The 22,372-nt window shown below is 43.4% G+C and overlaps 2 protein-coding genes and 1 long non-coding RNA gene across 5 annotated transcripts; 2 read left to right on the top strand and 1 right to left on the bottom strand.

Moving 5' to 3' along the window:
• Positions 1-369: 369 nt before the first annotated feature.
• Positions 370-9,624, bottom strand: LOC134165154 (uncharacterized). The gene is made up of 5 exons (XM_062621647.1): positions 9,439-9,624; positions 7,400-7,555; positions 2,606-2,734; positions 2,368-2,505; positions 370-2,130 (listed from the first exon to the last, which is right to left on the bottom strand). Exons 1-5 carry the CDS (start codon positions 9,439-9,441, stop codon positions 2,041-2,043), a joined length of 516 nt encoding a protein of 171 aa, XP_062477631.1. The 5' UTR covers positions 9,442-9,624; the 3' UTR covers positions 370-2,040.
• A 96-nt stretch (positions 9,625-9,720) lies between these two features.
• BBS12 (Bardet-Biedl syndrome 12) lies at positions 9,721-15,201 on the top strand. 3 transcript variants are annotated; one of them, XM_062621649.1, is made up of 3 exons: positions 9,767-9,834; positions 10,014-10,129; positions 12,306-15,201. In XM_062621649.1, the coding sequence occupies exon 3, from the start codon at positions 12,322-12,324 to the stop codon at positions 14,449-14,451; it is 2,130 nt and encodes a 709-aa protein (XP_062477633.1). In that variant the 5' UTR covers positions 9,767-9,834; positions 10,014-10,129; positions 12,306-12,321; the 3' UTR covers positions 14,452-15,201. The 3 variants fall into 3 exon arrangements, with proteins under 3 accessions (XP_062477634.1, XP_062477633.1, XP_062477632.1); XM_062621650.1 differs by lacking the exon at positions 10,014-10,129 and having other exon boundaries at positions 9,721-9,834; XM_062621648.1 differs by having other exon boundaries at positions 9,773-10,129.
• Positions 15,202-16,225: 1,024 nt separating this feature from the next.
• On the top strand, positions 16,226-21,945 carry LOC134165156 (uncharacterized). The gene is made up of 3 exons (XR_009965402.1): positions 16,226-16,802; positions 17,369-18,713; positions 21,337-21,945. It is a non-coding gene; the product is annotated as an uncharacterized LOC134165156 (long non-coding RNA).
• The last annotated feature ends 427 nt before the right edge of the window (positions 21,946-22,372 follow it).

Here is a 22,372-nt window from a genome sequence, read left to right on the forward strand (position 1 = left end):
TTTTTTCTTCCTTCTGAAGCCACGTAATGGGATTAGAACAGGAAGAGAGAAGTGACGTGCGTCATAGGTAAACAACAGTCATCAATCTGTTCCTGTAGCAGCATTTTAAAAGGTAGTCACTGTAATAAGCTCCAGGATTCCCCATAATCAGCTAGAACTTCAAACTTCCCTTTCTGAATATACGTGGTTAGTACCAGAATTTTAATCAGTGTAGGAGAAGAGAGGAATTACTTGATAGACTACTGCACCTAAGAATGTCTCTCTTACAAACCCCAACGATTCTATTAAGTGAAAACATACCCAGTGAACCATCTAACACTTTAAAATTATTTTTTTAAATTAAGTTTTCATAGTGAGCACACCAAGTCCTTAACTTGCAAAACAATTTTATTTCACACTTATACAAAATTAACAGACATTTAAAAACACAGTATTATAGGTTACATCTACTACCACTGAATGTGTTAACAGGGGACTTTGCACTTCTCTTGAGTTTTCCAGAGTCCTACCCAATCCATGTTCTCCGCAAGGTTTATGCCTACTTCTGTAGAGGTTAGAAATGGTCTATTTGGAGTTGTTGAGTACAAAACTCAGAAGACTGAGGCAGAATATGCCAGGTCCGCATCTGCATACTAAGAAGATACATAAATGAATAAACTTCCCCTTTCCACTCCCAAAACTAATTGGGATGGGCCCTCCTGGGCCCTTACAGCTAATGGGAGCTGAAGCAGCTGTAATGAGAAGCAAATCCAGGAGCTGGCTCTTCCTCTCTTCTACAAACCTCCTTAGTGCTGTCAAGCAGCAAAGGCTGTCTGAAGAAGAGGGATCTTTACAGATGCTAGCAAAATACTGTTCTTTCCCTCCTCTTCCCATTAAACCCTCCTGACATTTGGTTACCTACTTGCCACGTCACTGTGAGCAGTAAACTCTCCTTCAGGCACCTTATTAGAGAGGCATGATTTAGAGTTATACCATTTCCTTGCAGTTTTGAAGGTGATTGTCTAATTCGGCCACAAGGATAAAGCCTCTGCAAGAACCACATAATGGGATGTGGTGTGTGTTACTGCTCTGTCACCATAATACAGAAGGAAATGTGGCTCTCCAGTAAGTCCTAGATTGACAGAATATGCAAGAAATAGTCAAGAAAATTAATAAAAAGACAAACCTATGATGTGTGAAATGAATTTGGATTGCAAGGATGTAAATATTCAGCGTTCCACAGATGTCCAAGGTGAGCTGTTTTTTCACTTCAGGTGTGAGTCCTCCTGCAACTTGACTGTAAACAGCCAAAGTCAAAGTTTACCCTAGTGCAACATAGAACTGAACTTTGTAGGTACCTAAAACCCTGTCGTAACAGCAGTTTACTGAACAAACTGCTGACTGGTTATACAATAAACTTTAATAATCCAAGCAGGTTACATTCAAATAAATCAGAAGAACATCTACACAATTCCAAATGAAGAACCAAATCTGGTTATCTACAGTTGCTTCCCATTAGGTCCAAAACCAACTTGCCATTAGAGAACAGTGTTTCATACAGAAATGGACAAATACACAGGTGGTTTTAGAGTCTTTCATGGAAATAAAGGAGACAAATATCAAAAGATAACCCAAAAGCATGAAAAGGAATATAAAAACTGTGCTCGAACCTTCATTCTGTAGCCTTTATAAAGTCAAAAGCGGCCTTTCCTAGCAGCAGTGGGAATCTCCACATCAAGTGAAATGTCTTTTAGTTAAATAGTTGAAATACAGCATTCTTTACCTAAAATGGCAATCAGCGAAATTGCTGAGGAGGGGAGGAGTAGGGATGCTGCCTTGCAGGTTCAGTTCATTCTTCCTTTTCACTCCTGCAGTATCTCATTTTAACAGTTCTGGGTACTGAAGCCCCCCTTCCCCAGTTAACTGCTGAAAAAGAATGAACCAAAAATCTGTCCTTTCAGACTTTCTTTACATGGCAGAAAATATGCAGGAGGCACAAGCCCAGTTTTTAAGTCTTTTCTAGGTTATCTTTTGGAGGAGCTGTACAACAGGCAACAGATATTAATATAAGCTAGTTTTCTTCATAATTCTCAAAAATTCTTGCTCACTCACTTCTCCATCTCCATCCCGATCAGCTTCATCAATCATTTCCTGTAAAACACATTTTACATTTGATCAGGCACTGGACTCTAACACAAGATCTCCCATTTGCTAAAACAACAAATCAGAAGAACTTGCTATAGGAACATAACTATGTATTTGATTGCTCTTCAGTTCTCCAACCTCTCAGCCCTTTCTGTTTAGGCATGAATTTCTACCCAGTCCTTACATGCAACAGCATTGGTTGCATTGTCCCTGTTAGAAAAGCTCTGGCAAATCAGAATTTACCTGAAGTTCTTCATCTGTTAAATTTTCCCCCAGCTCCTTGGCAACTCTTTTCAAGTTTTTGAATGAAATTTTTCCTGTACCATCATCATCAAATAATCTGAAAGCTTTCAAGATTTCTTCTTTTGAATCCTTTTCACTCTAAAACAAAACATAATTAATTAGAAAACACCTGCCACAGATACTCCTTTTCAGTTTTTTTTTTTATGCCATCACAAGAATTCCTATTAAGAATTCCTACCATTTTTTGTGTCATCATAGCTAAAAAGTCTTCAAAGTCAATGGTGCCACTTCCCTCTTTGTCAATATCTGCTATCATTTTCTTAATTTCTTCTTTCTTTGGCTCAAAGCCCAAAGCACGCATTGCAACCTGTGCCAAAAAACAATTCTGTTAGGAGGCCACCAGAACTATAGTGTAAACAGCTGCACTAAAGCTTGTTTAATTTCCTTGTCCAAAATTTTAATAACTTGCTGCAGTGAAAACATCTTGATATCTCTTACCAGCTTGTTTCATCTTCCCAGTCACAGTGTAGATTTGATATTCTTAAGACTCAGACATATCTTCTCTTTAGATCCATGTGGAACATGGATATATTTCCATATATTTCCAAAAGAGAAACCTTTTGTGTCTGAATTGGGTAAAGGTTCCAATCTACATGGTTCATAAAGGAACCGGGCTATCAAAATGGGACTTCGGGGGAGGTTGGAAACAAGGGATGTGATCTCGCTCCACCTGAAATCAAGGGCAGAATGCCCATTAATTTGATGGGTACAGAATTACATGCAGTAACAAACACAAGGAGATAGAAGAAATCCCTATGTTTGGCTCTTGGCACTTCTGGCTAGGGGGTGGACATGGTGGGGTGGGAGCTCTCAATACTCCTTAAGTGTCTCAGCCTCAGCAAAGCAAAGACTGACCGCTGTGCTAGTTTAGGAAAAGAAAAAACACCTAAGCCTTAGGGAGCACAAAGTATTGCTGTAAAAACAGCTGTGTAGATTGTTGTACAAATGCATAATATTAACATAGTTTAAAACCAGGCTCTGGCATTTCAGTGATTTTGCTACTTGGGTGTTTATCACTAATTTCACAATCCTGGCATGCCAGATGATTATAGCATATTTAATTCATAGACTCAAGTTTGAAGAACACGGAGCTAGAGGAAGATTTGAACTGTGAACATTCATTCCTCCTATATGCTTTAGGGGAAATCAATAGTTAATATTACTAAACACTTTTCTACTGAGAAGTGCCAACCCACCAGAAACTTAACATTTAACTGAAGTGTGTTTTCTGACCAGCTTCTTGCAAAGGGACTATTGAAAATGCTCCATTTTGTCTTTCAGAAGGGAGCACTTTTGTTGTTAAATAGCCGTTATTTTGAATTGATTTGGGAAAACAAAAACAGCATCAAATGGTTGATGTTAGAACATTTCAATCAATTTTAAGAACTATATTTTAACATGCATCATCTGCATTCATAGAACATGCTCTCTTTAAGTGAGATAAGCCATAGGCTTAGTAACCATGCTTCTAGGTTTTATATGCAGAAATTGAGGCAGTGTGTGTGTACATGAGAAATCAAGGCCAAGGAGACAATCAAGATAACAGATTCACACTTTAAAAAAGTTTATACACAAAAACAAAGGGAAATAAGAATAATTACAATTACAAGAATAATTACAAGAGGAATAAGAGATGTGTGCACATCTACGGGGGTATGATATAATAGGCATCACCGAAACATGGTGGGATGGCTCCTATGACTGGAGTGTTGGAATGGAAGGTTACAGGCTCTTTAGAAAAGACAGGCCTGGAAGGCAGGGAGGGGGAGTTGCCCTTTATGTTAGGGATAGGCTGGAGAGTATGGAACTCTGTCTGGGGACAGGTGATCAGTTAACAGACAGTTGTGGGTCAGGGTTAAAGGGAGAACAACTATGGGAGACATTACTGTGAGGATCTGTTACAGACCACCTGATCAAGGAGAACCTGAGGATGAAGCCCTCTACAGACAGAGGAAAAGCCTCACGCTCACAGGCCCTTGTTCTCATGGGTGACTTCAACCACCCTGACATCTGTTGGAGCGACAGTATGGTCCGGCACAAGCAATCCAGAAGGTTCCTCGATTGTGTGGAAGCCAACTTCCTTCTGCAAGTAATAGAGGAGCCAACAAGGAGAGGTGCCATGCTTGACCTCGTGCTCACCAACAGGGAAGGGCTTGTTGGAAATGTGACGCTCCAGGGCAGCCTTGGATGCAGTGATCATGAGATGCTCGAATTCGAGATCCTCAGGACAGTGAGGTGTAGCAAGCTCACTGCCCTGAACTTCAAGAGAGCAGACTTTGGCCTCTTCAGGAACCTGCTTAGTAAGGTTTCATGGGATATAGCCCTAGAGGGCAGGGAGGCCCAAGACTCTTGGTTGATATTCAAGGATCACCTGCTACAAGCTCAGGAGTGTTGCATCCCAACTAGAAGGAAGTACAGCAGGAGGGCCAGGAGACCCCCTTGGATGGATAAGGAGATGCTGAGGAAAATTAGAAGGAAAAAAGAGGCTTATAAAAGGTGGAAGCAAGGACAGGCGGCCTGGGAAGAATACAGGGATGTTGTCCAGGTAGCTAGGGACCAGGTTAGGAAAGCTAAGGCCCAGTTAGAATTAAACTTGGCTAGGGATGTTAAGGATAACAGGAAGGGATTCTATAGGTACATAGTGAATAAAAAACAGACTAGGGACAATGTAGGCCCTCTCCAGAAGCTATCAGGAGAACTGGCTACCCTGGATTTGAAGAAATCTTAATGATTTCTTTGCCTTGGTCTTCACTGGCAAAGGCTCTGACCACACCACCCAAGCCTTGGAAGGCAGACACAGGGACTGTGAGAACGGCCCACTGTAGAAGAGGATCTGGTCTGAGACCATCTTAAGAACCTGAATGTACACAGGTCCATGGGTCCTGATGAAATCCATCCACGGGTCCTGAAGAAGCTGCTGAATGAAGTTGCTAAGCCACTGGCCATCATATTTGAAAAATCATGGCAGTCAGGTGAAGTTCCTGACAACTGGAAAAAGGGAAATATAACCCCCATTTTCAAGAAGGGGAAAATGGATGACCTGGGGAATTACAGACCAATCAGTCTCACCTCTGTGCCTGGCAAAATCTTGGAGCAGATTCTCCTGGAAGGCATGCTAAGGCACATAAAAATCAACAAGGTGCTTGGTGACAGCCAGCATGGCTTCACTAAGGGGAAATCCTGCCTGACCAGTTTGGTGGCCTTCTATGATGGGGCTAGGGAACTGATGGACAGGGGTAGAGCAGTTGATGTCATCTACCTGGACTTGTGCAAAGCATTCGACACTGTCTTGCATGGCATCCTGGTCTCTAAATTGGAGAGACATCGATTTGATGGATGGACCACTCGGTGGATAAAGAACTGGCTGGATGGCTGCATGCAAAGAATTGTGGTCAATGGCTCAATGTCCAGCTGGAGACCAGTAATGAGTGGTGTCCCTCAGGGATTGGTGTTGGGACCGGTCTTGTTCAACATCTTTGTCACTGACATGGACGGTGGGACTGAGTGCGCCCTCAGCAAGTTTGCCAATGACATCAAGCTGTGTGGTTTGGTTGATACCCTGGAGGGAAGGAATGCCATCCAGAGGGACCTTGACATGCTTGTGAGGTGGGCTGATGCCAACCTCATGAAGTTTAACCATGCCAAGTGCAAGGTCCTACACCTGGGTCAGAGCAATCCCAGGCACAGCTACAGGTTGGGCAGAGAAGAGATTCAGAGCAGCCCTGTGGAGAAGGACTTGGGGGTGTTGGTCAATGAGAAAATGAACATGAGCCGGCAGTGTGCGCCTGCAGCCCAGAAAGCCAACCATATCCTGGGCTGCATCAAAAGGAGTGTGACCAGGAGGTCGAAGGAGGTGATCCTGCCCCTCTACTCTGCTCTCGTGAGACCTCACTTGGAGTATTGTGTGCAGTTCTGGTGTCCTCAACATAAAAAGGACATGGAACTGTTGGAACAAATCCAGAGAAGGGCCATGAGGATGATCAGGGGACTGGAGCACCTCCCCTATGAAGACAGGCTGAGGAAGTTGGGGCTGTTCAGCTTGGAGAAGAGAAGGCTGCGTGGAGACCTCATAGCAGCCTTCCAGTATCTGGAGGGCGCCTTTAGGGATGCTGGAGAGGGACTCTATTAGGGACTGTAGTGATAGGACAAGGGGCAATGGGTTCAGACTTAAACAGGGGAAGTTTAGATTGGATATAAGGAAGAAATTCTTTCTTGTTAGGGTGGTGAGGCACTGGAATGGGTTGCCCAGGGAGGTTGTGAATGCTCCATCCCTGGCAGTGTTCACGGTCAGGTTGGACAAAGCCTTGGGTGAGATGGTTTAGTGTGAAGTGTCCCTGCCCATGGCAGGGGGGTTGGAACTAGATGATCTTAAGGTCCTTTCCAACCCTAACTATTCTATGATAATAATCTTCCCCCTTGTATTACTGTGTGTGTGTAGGTACATGCGCACACACACTACCTGAATTGCTACTGAAATGCAACTCAGGTCTCTGTTTTGTTCTTTTTTTTTTTTTTTATTAAAAACCAGGTAATTTTTGGATTATGTGTAGGAGATTATGTGTTTCTCTTTCCTGAATGTGTGCAAAATCTCAGATGAAGAAAATATGTGATATTTTGACATTCACCCAGAAATAAAAGTCTGCTTCCTAGAAACAATGACTTTAGCTAGTCATGAAATGTGAACTGGAATATGTACTGTGTATACCTAAACAGAGCAACTGCTTTGTTCCACCAATGCTCAGCTACTCAAAGCTATCAGTATTGGAGAAGCCTGTCTGCTCTGGAGTATTACATACAGAGACTTTTCAGGCTAACCATAAAGTAGACCCTAAATTCAGTTGTGACAGCAAGCCATTACCCTTTTTTTGTACTCCAAAACTAATTTAAAATAATTAGGGCTGGACAAACAGGAAAAGCAGCTACAATTCTGAGATCAAAGATATTTCCATCCAAGGAAAAAAAGTTTGAAAACCTTCAGTTCTTTTATGTCGATGCTTCCGGATCCATCGGTATCAAACAAATCGAAAGCTTCTCTGATCTCCTGCTTTTGTTCTTCTGTAAGTTCAGGTTTCAAGCCACTTTTCTTCCGCTGGGCTGTACTTAAGCCAGGTTTTCTATAGTTGGATGCCTTCAGAAAGTGAAGGAGGAGAAAAAAAAAAAGATAAGGAATAGTCCACTCTGGGGAAAATTCAGTACACAACTAAATTACAAGTAACAGTAAAGCTGCAGTAGACATGAGAGACTTTTTTGCTGCAAGTGGTAGACACTGGGTCTCTATGCTCATTTTCTTCAGTTTTTCTAGAAAGAAAACAAGCTGTAGACTTTATTCCTGGGGAACACACGTTTAGGCTTCATGTTTCTATTTAAACATAAAGACCATCAATTAAAGGAGTAATGACAAAAAATCAGGGAGGCAGGCTGAAAATGAACACTGCATTAAGGTAACTAAGACCCTCTGCACATCCTTCCGGTTGCTTGGATGTATCAGGAGCGGTTTCATCTAAGAAACAAGTAAATCATCCTTACAGATAAAAAGGCTAGTTGTATAGGGTCTTGATTATAAATGGGACTCAAAGTCAGCCACTCCTAAAAGTCAACACAGAAGTGGGATGTCTGAGAGTATCTGCTCTGTTTGAGCAAAGTTTAAAGGGAGCTGGTAGCTCTAGCCGGCCCACCCACCAACTACCTGTGGTGCTAAGTACACAACATGCAGTGGCAGCAGTGAGATCAACACAAAATCTGTCCCAGAAGGAGAGCTAATCTTCTTATGCTGAGCTGGTGTGTTAGTATTCAGGACACTTCTCAGATCTTTCCTACTTCTGGTGTAGTTAGTGTAGTACCAAATGGTTCCCTCACCTGCTCACCTAGGGAGTGGTAAAGACATTTTACTTGCGTATGGGTTTTCTTATAAATCATCAGCAGACAGATTTTAACACTTCAGTCTTGAGTCTGCAGACTGATGGAAAGAAGGACATTCCCTCCCATCCCAACTTTAACTGGTTACAGGCTTTATGAAAGTAAATAAAACAAACTCCAAGAAAGGAATTTGTTTTCTAGCTACTGCTGAGTAGCTCTAAGCTAGCTCTTACCTCTGCTGAATTGTTACCATTTTTGAGCTGGGATCTCTCTTAAATTCCCAACGAGTAACACAGAAGATTCCATTTTGCTGTGTTTGGAAATGAAACTTCATTTTTTAACATGATTTGTCCCTCCCAGGTTGGATTGCAACCCATTTGTCTGGCACACCTCTGATATTCCCCTGTTATTAAACACAGGCAACAGAATTTTATTCTTTGTATTTCACTCTGGGAGAAACCCATGTGAGACATTTTTCTGACTATATAAAAAAAAAAATGCTAACACTCAATCTGAACCTTTTTTCTTGCATTCTATGTATACATCTAGATTCTAGTTAAAACGTTGAAGATCCTGAGAGGTAGCATATGCACTGCTTCCCGTTCCTTTTATTTCAAAACCGGGTTGTGCAATCCCATTTTACATCTCCTTTTCTCACCTAGCCAATACCATTTAAATACACCACTGCTACAGGTGACCGAATGAAGTGGAGGGGGTCAGTAAGTGGCACTGAGATTAACCAGGCATCTTGCCTCCGCCTTACGCCACACTCTGAGAGCAGGTGACATATTTTGCGATTCTTGGTGTTTTATCAGGGATGTCTTTCGTAGTACCAAGATGGGGGGCGGGAAATCGGGCTCTTTCCTGTTGACTTCGGCGTTGTGCCAGGAAACCAAGCAACGCAGGAAGCCTTGTGAAGCCGCACGGTCCCCACGCCAACTCCCAACAACCCTTCGAGCCCAACGCGCGTTGCCCGCCCACGGGCGGCTGGGAATCGCCGGAGAACTCTGAGGCCCGGGCAGAGCCGAGCCGCACCTCAGCTGTGGGGGGCACAACGGGGAGGGCACCGATGGGCTTAGCCGGGAACTTGCACCAGCCGTTCCGCGGGGAAGGGGAGACCGCGGGGAAGGGGAGACCGCGGGGAAGGGCGCTCACCATTTGGCTGCGGCCGCAGAAACACCGCTCCACGTCGAGTCGGCCCCACCACTCGAACGGCACAGCCCGCCTCACAGAGACGAGCGGACGCACCGGAACACGCAACCGACTCGAGCCATCCAATGAACGAGCCGGGCGCACCAGAGAGCCCGCCCCCTTCCCTAACCTGGCCCAATGGTAGTCGGCGGTATCGTGATGTTAGTGAGAGCGGGGGGATTACTGTGCCCGTTGCGTGCGGAAGCAAGTGGTGGTGGCGGCGGCGTCGTCGTCGTCGTCGTCGTCGTCCTGGTAACAGACCGTCACACGGTGTTGCGGCGGTGGATAGTGCGTGCGCGGAGCCAGCTCAGCTCGTCTCAGCCCGGCCGCGGGGAGCAGGGGGAAAACGCAACCTAATCGGTTAGAAACTAGCACCGGTTTGCTGTGCGGCGGATGAGGGACCGGTTCCGAGCCTGGACTTGGGCCTCTAGCCGGGAGGAAGTGGGTGGCCCCTCACCGGGCCCGAGCAGCGCCGCTCCGGGAAGCCTGCTGAGCGGCCCCGGCTCCACGCCTGAGCGCTGGCTGCTTTCCGCTTCCAGGAAGCGAGTGATGCTGGGCTGGCCCGTTACGGGCGTTCGGCTTCGGCTGCACCAAGTTAGGAAGCTCTTTGTCTTCCTACATTAGTAGTAAGAGTCCTGGCTCAGTGGTAGACTAGGTAAGTTGTGACCCTTACTTAAGCACTTGGTGGTTTAATTGCAATGAAATAAAAACATTTTTTTCCTGTAAGTGCATGCCCTGCCTTCACCTGGTTTTGCAGCCAAGCCCTGGATTCACTTGGTTCATGTTTGTGGATCTGCAGGAGAACAGGCCGGTTGCCAAAATGAAGCTACAGTTTTAAAGTCTGAGTTTAAGCTGGATGTAACATTTTTAAACTTAAATTTCAGAGAGAATTTTAACAAAGCAACTTATAGTTGGCTGTGTTGAGGTTTGGAAGAAGTGCATTGACTTGACAGAAGGTGCTACACTAACTCTAATTAGTCTGTTTCATAACTGGTCTTGGTTTCAGGGCCATTGAAATAAAAATGCCATTCTAATAAGACAGTGGCTTATACTGTTGAGCTGAACCTTTGTTTGGGACTGGCTGGGGAGTAAGAAGTTTCCAGCACTGGAAAATGGAAACCTCTTACCCAGCAGTCCTTCCATAGTTGTCTCCCATCCAAACAGCAGCATGGTCTTCTGCCCAGAGCTATGTACCAAGGACCTAGGTACCAAGAGAGCATTGAGTGGCCTTGCAGTGTTGTTACTTCAGCTCTTTCCTGATTTTTATGAAGGGAACCACAAATTGGTTATTTGTTATTTGTATCAAAAAGCAGGTTGTGAAGTGACCAAGAACTGCTTGAATTTAGAAACAGTGATCTTGGAGAAAAAAAGAAAACACAACAAAGCACAAAACAAACAAGAAAAAAACCAACCAAACAAAAAAAATTACTGTCTTAGTAAATCCTTAAGAGAAATGAAATGGAATGATGAGGTTTTGGGAGAGTGGAGGAAACACATTTCATATTGGATTGCATGATCCAATTAATATTATTTAATCAGTTCAGCTATTTTTTTGTTTGCTTGTTTTTGCAAAACAAGCTACTCGTGATATGAAGATAAGGATTCCAATTAAGAGCCCTTTATAATTATTGTTGTTATTACTAGAAGTACTGATATGGATACATAGCAAAATTAGATAATTGTCACAAGACATTGCCAAGAACAGTTTCCAGGTAAAACCCTTAAGCAGGTTGGTTGGAGGTTTTCAGAGGTGCATTCCTAGTGCAGTTTTAAAGTTAAAAGTACCTACTTATCTAAAATTCCTTAAATTGTTGATTACAGCAACTATAGTTTAAAATAACTTCTTAGTTAATGATTCCTTTGGTGCTTCAAGATGTATCTGGTAATTGAAGTGGAATTCTGTTGTCAGTTTGCACTAGACTAGAACTTCAGGACTGTCAGCATAAAAAGTCTATTTCTGACTGCCTGCTCTGCTTTTTAAATTCACACTTCATTTTCATTTGAGATAGTATTCTACTAATACTTATACTTTCGCTGAGCTGGACAGAATTTTGCATTTGGAATAAAGAGATGAAATAAAGGATTTAAATCTGAGCATAAAAGGTATATGGCTAAGCTTCTTAATTCTTGATGTGTATACTTTTACACTCAAAAAAAGAAAAATAAAAGGTCTGCCACAGGACTGTGAGTGGAAGAGATTTCAAGTGAAAGAAGATTTATTCTTGGCATGTTAAAACTGACTAGTAGATCAAAACCTTAAAGTTTTGGTAGTTTGCTTTGTGAAGTATGAAGAAGTGGCATTTCTTTTCATGCACATTTAATAAAGTGTTGATGCGTGCTAAATGGAATAAGTAGAGTTGGAACAAAATAATTTTGATTATGCTTTTACAGATTTGAAGGTTAAAGTAAGTGGCATAACTGTTTTTGCCCAGATGGATCTGTACAGAGCACTTTTGTTTTGCACATAGTTGTCCATTCTGCTCTAATGAATTTTTGCCTTAAATAAGCCAAATAACTGAAATTCCAGATAGCAGGTCAGGAGATAAATGGTAGTTCTACACAGTCTGCTCTGTATCATGTTTAAGAAACCACCAGAATTAGCAGCACTTCACTATCTGCCAGCAATTAAATATTCCCTGGTATTTTAGCAATGCACCATTTCAGCAACTGTGTGCATTGATATCTCCTAAGAAGTGCACAGGATAAAGAACTGTTTAAGATAGCATCACAGAAGTGGTGTATTCAGTGTTAGACTGTTAATTTAAATTTTTGCTGATATATGCTGTGGAGGGCTGTGAAGATGGGGCAATAAGTTTGTGTTCTGTTCACAGATCCTGCCTGCTGCCCATGGCTTTCAGGGATGTGAATGCAAGGCAACACATTGGACTTCAGCAACTCTCTTCCTTAGCCTTAGCTGGAAGAACATTACTGGGGCCAGTGAAATCATGTAAATTCATTGTGGATGAAATCACCAATGAAAGCACATTGATTTGTTCTGCTGTTAGACTGATTGAAAGTTTGGATTTAACTAGTGCTGCTGGACAGCTTCTTAACGAAACCATTCAGGCACAAACCAAGGAGTTTAAGACTGGAATGAGTACCCTGTTGTTTCTTGTTGGTGCGTGGAGCAATGCTATAGTGGAATGCCTCCAGCAAAATGTTCCGGTTTCAGCAATAGTATCTGTGATGTCTGAGGGGTTGAACTCTTGCTGTGAGAGAGTCCAGTGTCTTCAAATATCAATACATGATGTAAAGAAAGAGCTCTGTTCTAGCAGTGTTAGGCCAAATGCTTCTAAAAGCAAAACTTGCCAAACTGGATGTGACAGTCCTCCAAATTCCCAGCTTTTCCTGTATTTTCAGAAAGATATTTCTGTACCAGAAATAATTCCAATTAATTCCTATTCCCATCAAGATGATGATTGTAATTTTAACAAGTACCTGGTTTCGCCTTTGCCTGGCTTTGATTCAGTAGCTTCTCTTGTCAAACCAGCGGGTGACAAGAGTACATCTGTGATTTCTGGAAGTGGTGTCACCACATCCAGCTGTAACAAACGAAAGCTGACCCACAGCAGGTACTTCAGCACTCTAGGAAAAAGCCTTTTTTCAAGTCAGCAAGGTAATTTTCAGGAATACCTTCTGGGACCATCAGCAGATTCATGTGAATGTGGTGGTTTAGGACACCTGGCAATGGCTCTGAGCCACGGAAATGAAACTAGCATGAAACTGCTACAAAGCATTGTTACATATCAGCAAGAGACAGCAGGACACAGTGGCTCTTCCCAGTTAAATGTTGCAGAAATTGTGACATGCTGCTTAGTGGGCCTGCCTGAAAGCTATTCTTGTGCCTCCCCAGGCTTTGTCACATTGGTATCACCAGAACAAGTCACAGTTATCAAACACTTTGAAGACAAACTCCTTCGGATTCTGCTAATAGATGGTGACCTAACTGAGCAATATCGTCACTTAGGTTTTAACAGACCATGTAATATGAGGACCATAGTGGAGCATCCTAACCTACAGGAAGGAGACCTGTGGCTAAGCAGTATGGTAGATAATCTGATAAAATTTGAAGTAAACCTGGTTTTGGTCAAAGGAAATGTGTGTGAAAACTTAATGGAAAGATGCATTGCAAATAGTATATTGTTAGTTAGTTCTGTGACTTGGAATGTGTTGTGTGCCTTTGGGGAAGTCACTGGAGCTCAGCCAGTGACATACCTCACCCAGCTGAACGTTTCTTGTGTGGGGAGTGGGGCCCAAGTGGAGTTGTGGAAGGCCTGTGATGGGCGTACAATGGATCTGGGTGAACTCGTGCCGGTCAGAATAAAAGCACGAGGAATTCCCCTGCTCACAGCTGTGCTTACCACTACTGTAGCTTCAAAGATGCAGCTCATTGAAGACCAGTTCTGGACGTTAGTGTATCGACTCCACCATGCTTTAAATGACAAGAAGGTTTTTATTGGTGGTGGTGCAGTGGAACTCTTGTGCCTCAGTCACATTCAGATGCTTGTTGAACAGCCTTTACAGCCACCAAATCAAAATGCTGCGAAAGAGTTTCACAATCCTTGGCAGCCAGCATCTGCTACTGAGTATAAATCAGTTGTGCTCCAAGCGTTAGCAAGCGGCTGGAAACAGTATCTCTTGATGGTTATGTGTAACACCACAAAAGCTGCATCGAAGTTGGAAGCGTGCACCTCAGTTGACCATTACCTCAGAAAAGCAGCTGACTGTGGCTCTCCTTCAGCATACATACTGAAAGAGTTTAGAAGAGGTGATCTGCTCAGGGACGCTGCTGGTCCCTTTGCTGACCACAGGGAGGGTTTAAAGGTTTATGATAATGTTACAGCCAAGACAGAGGCATGGCGGAGAGCTCTAGATTTGGTGCTACTAGTACTTCAAACAGATGCTGAAATTGTCACAGGTCCCAGAGAGAATCAGATACTGAACTCACATGTCTCAAGTGAATTTATGTTTTTATAGGATTTGCAGGCTTTATTTATAAGTCCATGAGTCCAAGGGCAACCTACACTTCTTCATAGTTTATAAAGCAAACATTTAGATGTGATTATGACTTTGGAGCCCAACAGCGGAAATCAGAAGATGCGACAGTCACAAAGTAATTTCTCATTTCTAGAAACAGGAGTTAAAAAGCAGATAGAAATCACTTGTGGATTTCTCTCTAACCCCAGCTGTGCATTTCTAGCCAATAATATTGTTCGTATGGATAGATTCATCCAGTCAAACTGACTAATGTTATTTAGCAGAGCAAATGTGCAATTCTTTTTTTCATTATAATGAGAAGTGCTAGGCAGGTGGACATATTGAGTCCAGATGGAGAAAAGTTTGATACCTTGGATATGCTTATGTTCTGAACATACACTGTCTGTATGAGGTATCTGGATTTGTGTTCTGTAAATTATTCTTAGTTAACGTCTTTTAATGTCTTCTAAAGAAGAATAGGGACATAACATTAGCATATTTGTGTTAATTTCTGTACAATGCAAATGGAAGAGTTAAATGTGCAGTAATTATGAGTGCTACCTTTTATGCTGAAAGATTGTATTAATAGATGCTAATTTTGCATATTTATATGTATGTCCTATTTCAAATATATACCCTTTGAAATTTTCTTCATTTTGACATAAATTTAGGCAGAATCCTCCCCTTTGGTGTTACGGACTGGATGTGTCTCTACAAAAAATTTCCCTTAATTTGCAAGCTGGCGTCTTAGATTATTCTCTGGGCTTTCTCAGTTACTCTTGCAAAGGGGAAAATGTATGTTTTAGCTGTTAGCTAAAAACTGGAAACAAATCTATCATGATGATTGAAGCAAGGCATTTTTACTGTCTTTCAACACTTGAAATTTGAAAGCAGAGCCATGGACAACTGGCACTTTGTTGCAAGAAAGAGGAGTGTAACTATGGAGATAGCTGTTCAGAATGCCAAATTCAGAAAAAAAGTAAGTGAAATGTCTCACCAGTGTAGTGAAAACAGATTGGAAAAGGAATGGAAATTGTGATGCTAAAGCAGATTCTTGCTTTTAGGAATGTTTTCATTAAAATGCTGATGTCTGGAAGTACTAGGGTTAAACACTTACTGGTTGCAATTGCTTGTGCTGATGGCAGACTGTCCTTCTGTGGTGAGAGCTAAGAATTAGGGTGGGCTAAAGAGTGTTTTCTGAGGTGTGATTCAGTGGAAAGGCAGACATATTTTCTTTGAGGCATCTCCCCACTGCAGAAGACATCTTGGATAAGAGCCATCAGCTGCCTCAAACCCCTGTGACCACTGGCAGTTCCCCAGTTGACCTCTGCTGACCTTTAACACAGTTGCTGTTTTCTCTTGGGAAGGCCCTTCCCTTCTACCTGTGCATTCAGGCTTGAGTTAATGAAAAATTGAGTTCCGAAAATGTCTTCCCAGTGGTGCAAACACCTCAACATTATATCCCATTGTAATTGTCAATAGGTATTTGACAGAATGTGGTATTTTCTACCTCCCACACGTTCACTACATCTTTTTCCTTCCATTTATGTCTTTAGCCCTATAAAATAACTCCATAACCTATACCGCATTTAGTTAAAAATAGCCCTTTCTGAGACTTGCTTACATCTGGTAGGTCTCCATAGCTGGGGATTCCATGGGGAGGTGGGATAGGCTACTGAGGTTCTGAATTAACCTTAGGCACAAGGCGGAATTGGGATCCTTAGAAACAGCTTTTGAGTGTTGAACTGACCAGAAGCCCTGGTCAGATAGAAAAGAATCTATCTAAACGCGTTTTATCCCGGAGTTTTCTCCTACACTAGTCTCACATTCAGATCTTTCACAGACCTGTTTACCCAAGTGGATCACACTAGGTGAATAATTGATGTATTCTGTATGTCAGGAAAAGAAAGACACAGATAATGAAATTCACCCTCAAATACAGTTTAGGTACATATAGGTATATATGTCTGTGCATATATTACAGCAGTGTTATACAGGGGGTTTTCAAAAGATTCAAAGTTCTCATTGCTTAATTGCATATTTTATTTTTTTATATATTTATATTCAACTCACATGTAGCTGAAAGGCTCTTAAGGAGCTTAAGGAAGCATATTTATAACAGTTGCCTTTTAGAAATAGGGGAGAAAAACTTTTCTGTGTGTAGAAAGTTATGCTTGTAGTATTTAGTCATCTCTGACCTGAAACCATAAATATTTTGGTTTTCTAAAAACTCCGTTATTCAGTGGCTTTTGCCAGAATCTTGTCAGAACTATAGGAGTTTATAATTTTATTTTGAAATGATAGTTCCTAGCAGCATAGGGATCCAGCTGTATTAAATTTTTGGTCAGTTGGTAACTGGTTGTGGTTTAAGCCCAGCCGTAAATCAGAACCACGCAGTCTCTCTCTCACAGTCCCCCCTTCCCCCCCCCCCCCTCCCGCTCCTGGAGGGATGGGGAGGAGAATCAAAAGAATATAACTCCCATGGGTTGAGATAAGAACAGTCCAGTAACTAAGGTATAACACAAACCACTACTGCTACCACCAATAATAATAATGATAAGGGAAATAACGAGGGAAGAGAATACAACCGCTCACCAACCGATACCCAGCCCGACCCAAGCAGTGATCTAGCCCTTCCGGGTAACTGCCCCCAGTTCTACATCCTGGGCATGGTGTGCTGTGGTATGGAATACCTCTTTGGCTAGTTTGGGTCAGGTGTCCTGTCTCTGCTTCCTCCCAGCTTCCCCTCCTTCCTGGCAGAGCATGAGACTCAGAAAGCCCTTGGTCAGACTAAACATTACTGAGCAGCAACTAAAAGCATCGGTGTTATCAGCACTGTTCCCAAGCTGAAAGTCATAACCACAGCACTGCACCAGCTACTAAGAAGGAGAAAGATGACTGCTATTGCTGAACCCAGGACACTGGTGTTTCACTGCTTGGCCACACTCTTTGTGTACTAAGATATAAGAGAGAAAGATTTCGGTAGTCAAAAGAGGCAAAAGGAGTTAGTGGCTGTTCAGTGAGAAGGAGATGGAAACACGGCGTAAATAAATATAAACTGCTGCTCCGCAAGTGTTTGCAGGTCATCTTTGGCTTATGCTGTTTTTCTTGAACCTCCTGTACTGAGCATTGCATAACCCCTGTTGCCAAGAAAAGATCCAGTTGCACTTTATTTGAATAATAGAGCTAAGTGGATTATGGAAAAACTGCGTACACGAATTGTGTTGAGGTGGTCCAAACAGCTATTTATAGGGCCCTTAAACACCAAAACTGGCACACCAAATGTTGAGAAAATCCAAAATGATGTAATTTTTCCAATCAGGCTTTTAAAAAGCATATAATGAGATATTTAAATATTGTGATGCAGAAGTTTTCTAAAATCTGTCAAGCATTATGTTTTGGTTATTAACACTTGTTTTTCTACAGGCCAATGAAATGGAAAGTTGTATAAACTAGCTAGATATTGTATCCTGCATTACTTAAAATTATTTCTTTGATACACCTAGAAATTTAACATGCATGCTGCCCTAAAGACATCCTCCTTCTGCAACATGAAATACAATGTACACGTGTTTCCTTCTCCACTTCAAAGCTCTTGAACCTCTTTGCAACATAGAATGAAGGTCCCGTGCATGTCTGACATGGCTCTTAGCGCAGGGAATGATTTCAGCTTCTCCCAGGCAGAGGCTCCTCCTACGGTACACAAAGGCTGTTTGTGTAGAGTATTATGTGATGCAAGAGCTAAGCTTTTATATTTTATGTGCCTGGGGAAATGGCAGAGATTTTAGGGAAAGGATTGTCCCAAGGAGCATCTCACTCTCTGCTGAAACTCTGTCCTAGTCAGTAGTCTCATTTCTCCCTTCCAGCCCAGTATCATCATTCCCAGCTCACTCCTCCTTCTATTTAGGGCTGATGCCATTTCATTTAACATTTATAAGGACAACCTTTTAGGCCTCTCTGCGCCTTCATGATTTCCTGAAATGTAGTAAAGGTCATAGCAGCCAGACCGTTGTCCCAAGGTGGGCTAGCCTAAAGCTCACAGCCTGCTTGCAGATTCTGGTCCAGTAAGGACTGATAACTGCAAAGACTGATTGAAGCAGATTATTTGGGATGCTGTTCTGGGCTGCCCTATCTCCACTTCCATTTATCCTGGGAAAGATTCAAGAATGGGGAGCTGAGTGGCTTTTTTTTTTTTTTTTGTTGATTCAACTTTGAAAAAATCTGCCTGCTTTTCTATGCTTCTCATTTGGGGGAATAACACGGTTTGCTTTTGTCGTGGTTTAAACCCTAGCCAGACAGCTTGTTCACTCACTCCCAGTGAGTGGTGCCGGGCTGAGAGCAATCAAGGCCCCACCCTGGGGCTCTCCCCTTCCCCGCTCCCGGAGGAACGGGGAGGAGGATTGAAAGAGTGCAACTCCCACGGGTTGAGACAAGAACAGTCCAGCAACCAATGTACAACACAAATCACCACCGCTACTACCAACTACAACAATGATAAGAGAAAATAACAAGGGAAGAGAATACAATACCACTGGCCAAGAAATGAGTTCCACAGGGAAGCCCGTGTCCTTCCGGGTAACCCCCAGTTGCCCCCCACCCCGGGCATGACGTGCTGTGATATGGAATACCTCTTTGGCTACCCTGGGTCAGACGCTCCGTCTCTGCTTCCTCACGGCTTCCCCTCCTCTCTGGCAGAGCATGAGCCTCACAAAGTCCTTGGTCAGGGACTTTGTCCCCCTCTACAATATGTAAAAGTTCTGACTGAGCTGGGCCAGCCCTGTTGGCAGATGCTCTGGTGTTGACCAACCAGGTGGCCTTTGGTAAGTGTGTATCCCAATGCTTGAAAGTTTCCCCACCCATTGCTCTCAGTGTAGTTTTTAACAGCCCATTGTACCGTTCGATTTTCCCAGAGGCTGGTGCATGGCAGGGGATGTGATATACCCACTCAATGCCATGCTCTTTGGCCCAAATGTCTATAAGGTTATTCCGGAAATGAGTCCCATTGTCTGACTCAGTTTTCTCTGGGGTGCCGTGTCGCCACAAAATCTGTTTCTCAAGGCCCAGGATAGTGTTCCGGGCAGTGGCGTGGGACACAGCGTTTGTTTCCAGCCATCCGGTGGTTGCTTCCACCACGGTAAGCACATGGCACTTGCCTTGGCAGGATGTCGGCAGCATGATATAGTCAATCTGCCAGGACTCCCCATATTTGTAATTCAGCCATCGTCCTCCATACCAAAGAGGCTTTAACCGCTTGGCTTGTTTAATTGCAGCACATGTTTCACACTCATGAGTAACCTGGGCAATAGTGTCCATTGTTAAGTCCACCCCTCGATCACAGGCCCATCTATATGTTGCATCTCTGCCCTGATGGCCTGAAGTGTCATGGGCCCACCGGGCCAAAAATAATTCACCTTTATGTTGCCGATCTAAGTCCATCTGAGCCACTTCAATCTTAGCCGCTTTATCCACTTGTTGGTTGTTCTGGTGTTCCTCAGTGGCCCGACTCTTGGGTACATGGGCATCTACATGACGTACCTTCACCACCAGGTTCTGCACCCAGGCAGCAATATCTTTCCACAGTGCAGCAGCCCAGATGGGTTTACCTCTGCGTTGCCAGTTGCTCTGCTTCCATTGCTTCAACCACCCCCACAGGGCACTTGCCACCATCCATGAGTCAGTATAGGGATAAAGTACTGGCCACTTTTCTCGTTCAGCAATGTCCAGGGCCAGCTGGATGGCTTTCACCTCGGCAAACTGACTCGATTCACCCTCTCCTCCAGCAGTTTCTGCAACTTGTTGTCCAGGACTCCATACAGCTGCCTTCCATCTCCGATGCTTTCCCACAATACGGCAAGAGCCATCAGTAAACAAGGCATACTGCTTTTCACTTTCTGACAGTTTATTATATGGTGGGGCCTCTTCAGCACGCACCACCTCCTCCTCTGGTGACATTCTGAAATCTTTGCCCTCTGGCCAGTCCATGATGACTTCTAGAATTCCTGGATGACTGAGATTTCCTGTTCGAGTTCATTGTGTAATTAGTGCAGCCCATTTACTCCATGTAGCATCAGTTGCATGATGTGTAGAGGAGACCCTGCCTTTGAACATCCAGCCCAGCCCCTTACTTGAGAAACACTAATACAGCAAATACCGGATGGAAGTAAGATACGATATACTGAAACTGTGAGATCAAGAGGAGCAACCTTGAGAGCCAATAAATCAGCATTGTGACGAGTGACTATTAATCTGGTCAGATCTGTCGTTATCTCAACCCCTTGTGCCCCACGTTGGGCGCCAAAAAAACTGTAGTGGTTTAAACCCTAGCCGGACAGCTTGTTCACTCACTCCCAGTGAGTGGTGCCGGGCTGAGAGCAATCAAGGCCCCCCCCCCCGGGCTTTCCCCTTCCCCGCTCCTGGAGGAACGGGGAGGAGGATCGAAAGAATGCAACTCCCACGGGTTGAGACAAGAACAGTCCAGCAACCAATGTACAACACAAATCACCACCGCTACCACCAACGACAACAATGATAAGAGAAAATAGCAAGGGAAGAGAATACGATACCACCGGCCAAGAAATGAGTCCCACCCGGAAGCCAGTGTCCTTCCGGGTAACTCCCAGTTACCCCCCACCCCGGGCATGACATGCTGTGGTATGGAATACCTCTTTGGCTACCCTGGGTCAGGCGCCCTGTCTCCGCTTCCTCACGGCCTCCCGGCCTCCCTGGCAGAGCATGAGCCTCACAAAGTCCTTGGTCAGGGTAAACATCACTTAGCAACAACTGAAAACATCAGTATCACCAGCACTGTTCCCAGGCTGGAAGTCAAAACACAGCACTGCACCAGCTACCAAGAAGGAGAAACATGACTGCTACTGCTGAACCCAGGACAGCTTTTAACTTAGAAGCATCACCTGTCAGCATATTCCTTTTTCACATGTTGGAGCCTAAGTTTGTGAGACTTTTGCTCTGTTATTTCAGGAGACTGGTGCAAACTTGCACAAAAATGCTTTTTGAACAACGTAATGTAAAATGACACTAGCAGCTATACATTACATCTTTTATACATCTGTACTCTCCAAGCACTCCTAGCACTAATAAAATGTTTCTGGGTGGAGTTAGCAGTAGTATCTAATTGAGTAAGAAACAAGTTTATTCTGTTGTCCACGTATGGAAGCTTCCTAACCTCTTGATTTCCTTTTGAATTTCTTGATTTATTCCTGCCAGTGTTTGTTTTAAAACAGAAGTTCTCAGCATGTGTCTTGCCCAGTGACATTAGGAAATTTCTTGGCTGAGGCTTTCTGCAAGTGGATCAAAGTAATTGGGGATCTTGCTGTGAGCCAGCATCAAGAGCTGACCTTCTTTGAAAAGCAGGTTGACTACTCATAATCAGTGCAGGCAGGATATCTAGAAGAGCTGCACCAACTCTACCAGGTAACAAATAAATGAAATGTCTCATTATTGATTTTTTTAGTCTGAGGTTTGGTTTGTTTTTGTTTTTTTTTGGTGTGTGTATTTAAGCTCCATAACACCCTGATATATGACAGTGACATACTCAAACGTGACTGATCTGCGGCTTTAAGGATGTGCTCACAGTTATTGGAACCTGCAATGTTGCCAGAGCTGCTGTGCACAACAGGCACTTTTGAGAGAGCCTTTAACAACAGACTTACTACAAGCCTTACAATTTTTGTAAGGCAAATTGACAGGGTATGTTAAATAGTTCAGTTATTGTACAGCTGTCCTGGGTTCAGCAGCAGCAGTCATTTTTTCTCCTTCTTAGTAGCTGGTGCAGTGCTGTGGTTATGACTTTCAGCTTGGGAACAGTGCTGATAACACCGATGCTTTTAGTTGCTGCTCAGTAATGTTTAGTCTGACCAAGGACTTTCTGAGTCTCATGCTCTGCCAGGAAGGAGGGGAAGCT

This window comes from Pezoporus occidentalis, unplaced genomic scaffold, assembly GCF_034315485.1.
Source record: "Pezoporus occidentalis ecotype Australia unplaced genomic scaffold, CSIRO_AGI_Poc_V1 ctg230, whole genome shotgun sequence".
Taxonomy (NCBI): domain Eukaryota; kingdom Metazoa; phylum Chordata; class Aves; order Psittaciformes; family Psittacidae; genus Pezoporus; species Pezoporus occidentalis.

What these genes read in the sequence shown, in the direction of transcription:
- LOC134165154 (XM_062621647.1), bottom strand. An exon ending in TCGACATAAAAGAACTGAAG is followed by an intron (nt 2,735 to 7,399) that starts GTTTTCAAACTT and finishes TTTTTGGCACAG; the next exon opens with GTTGCAATGCGTGCTTTGGG. An exon ending in CTATGATGACACAAAAAATG is followed by an intron (nt 2,506 to 2,605) that starts GTAGGAATTCTT and finishes GTTTTGTTTTAG; the next exon opens with AGTGAAAAGGATTCAAAAGA.
- BBS12 (XM_062621650.1), top strand. Translation starts at nt 12,322, where the DNA reads ATGGCTTTCAGGGATGTGAATGCAAGGCAACACATTGGACTTCAGCAA.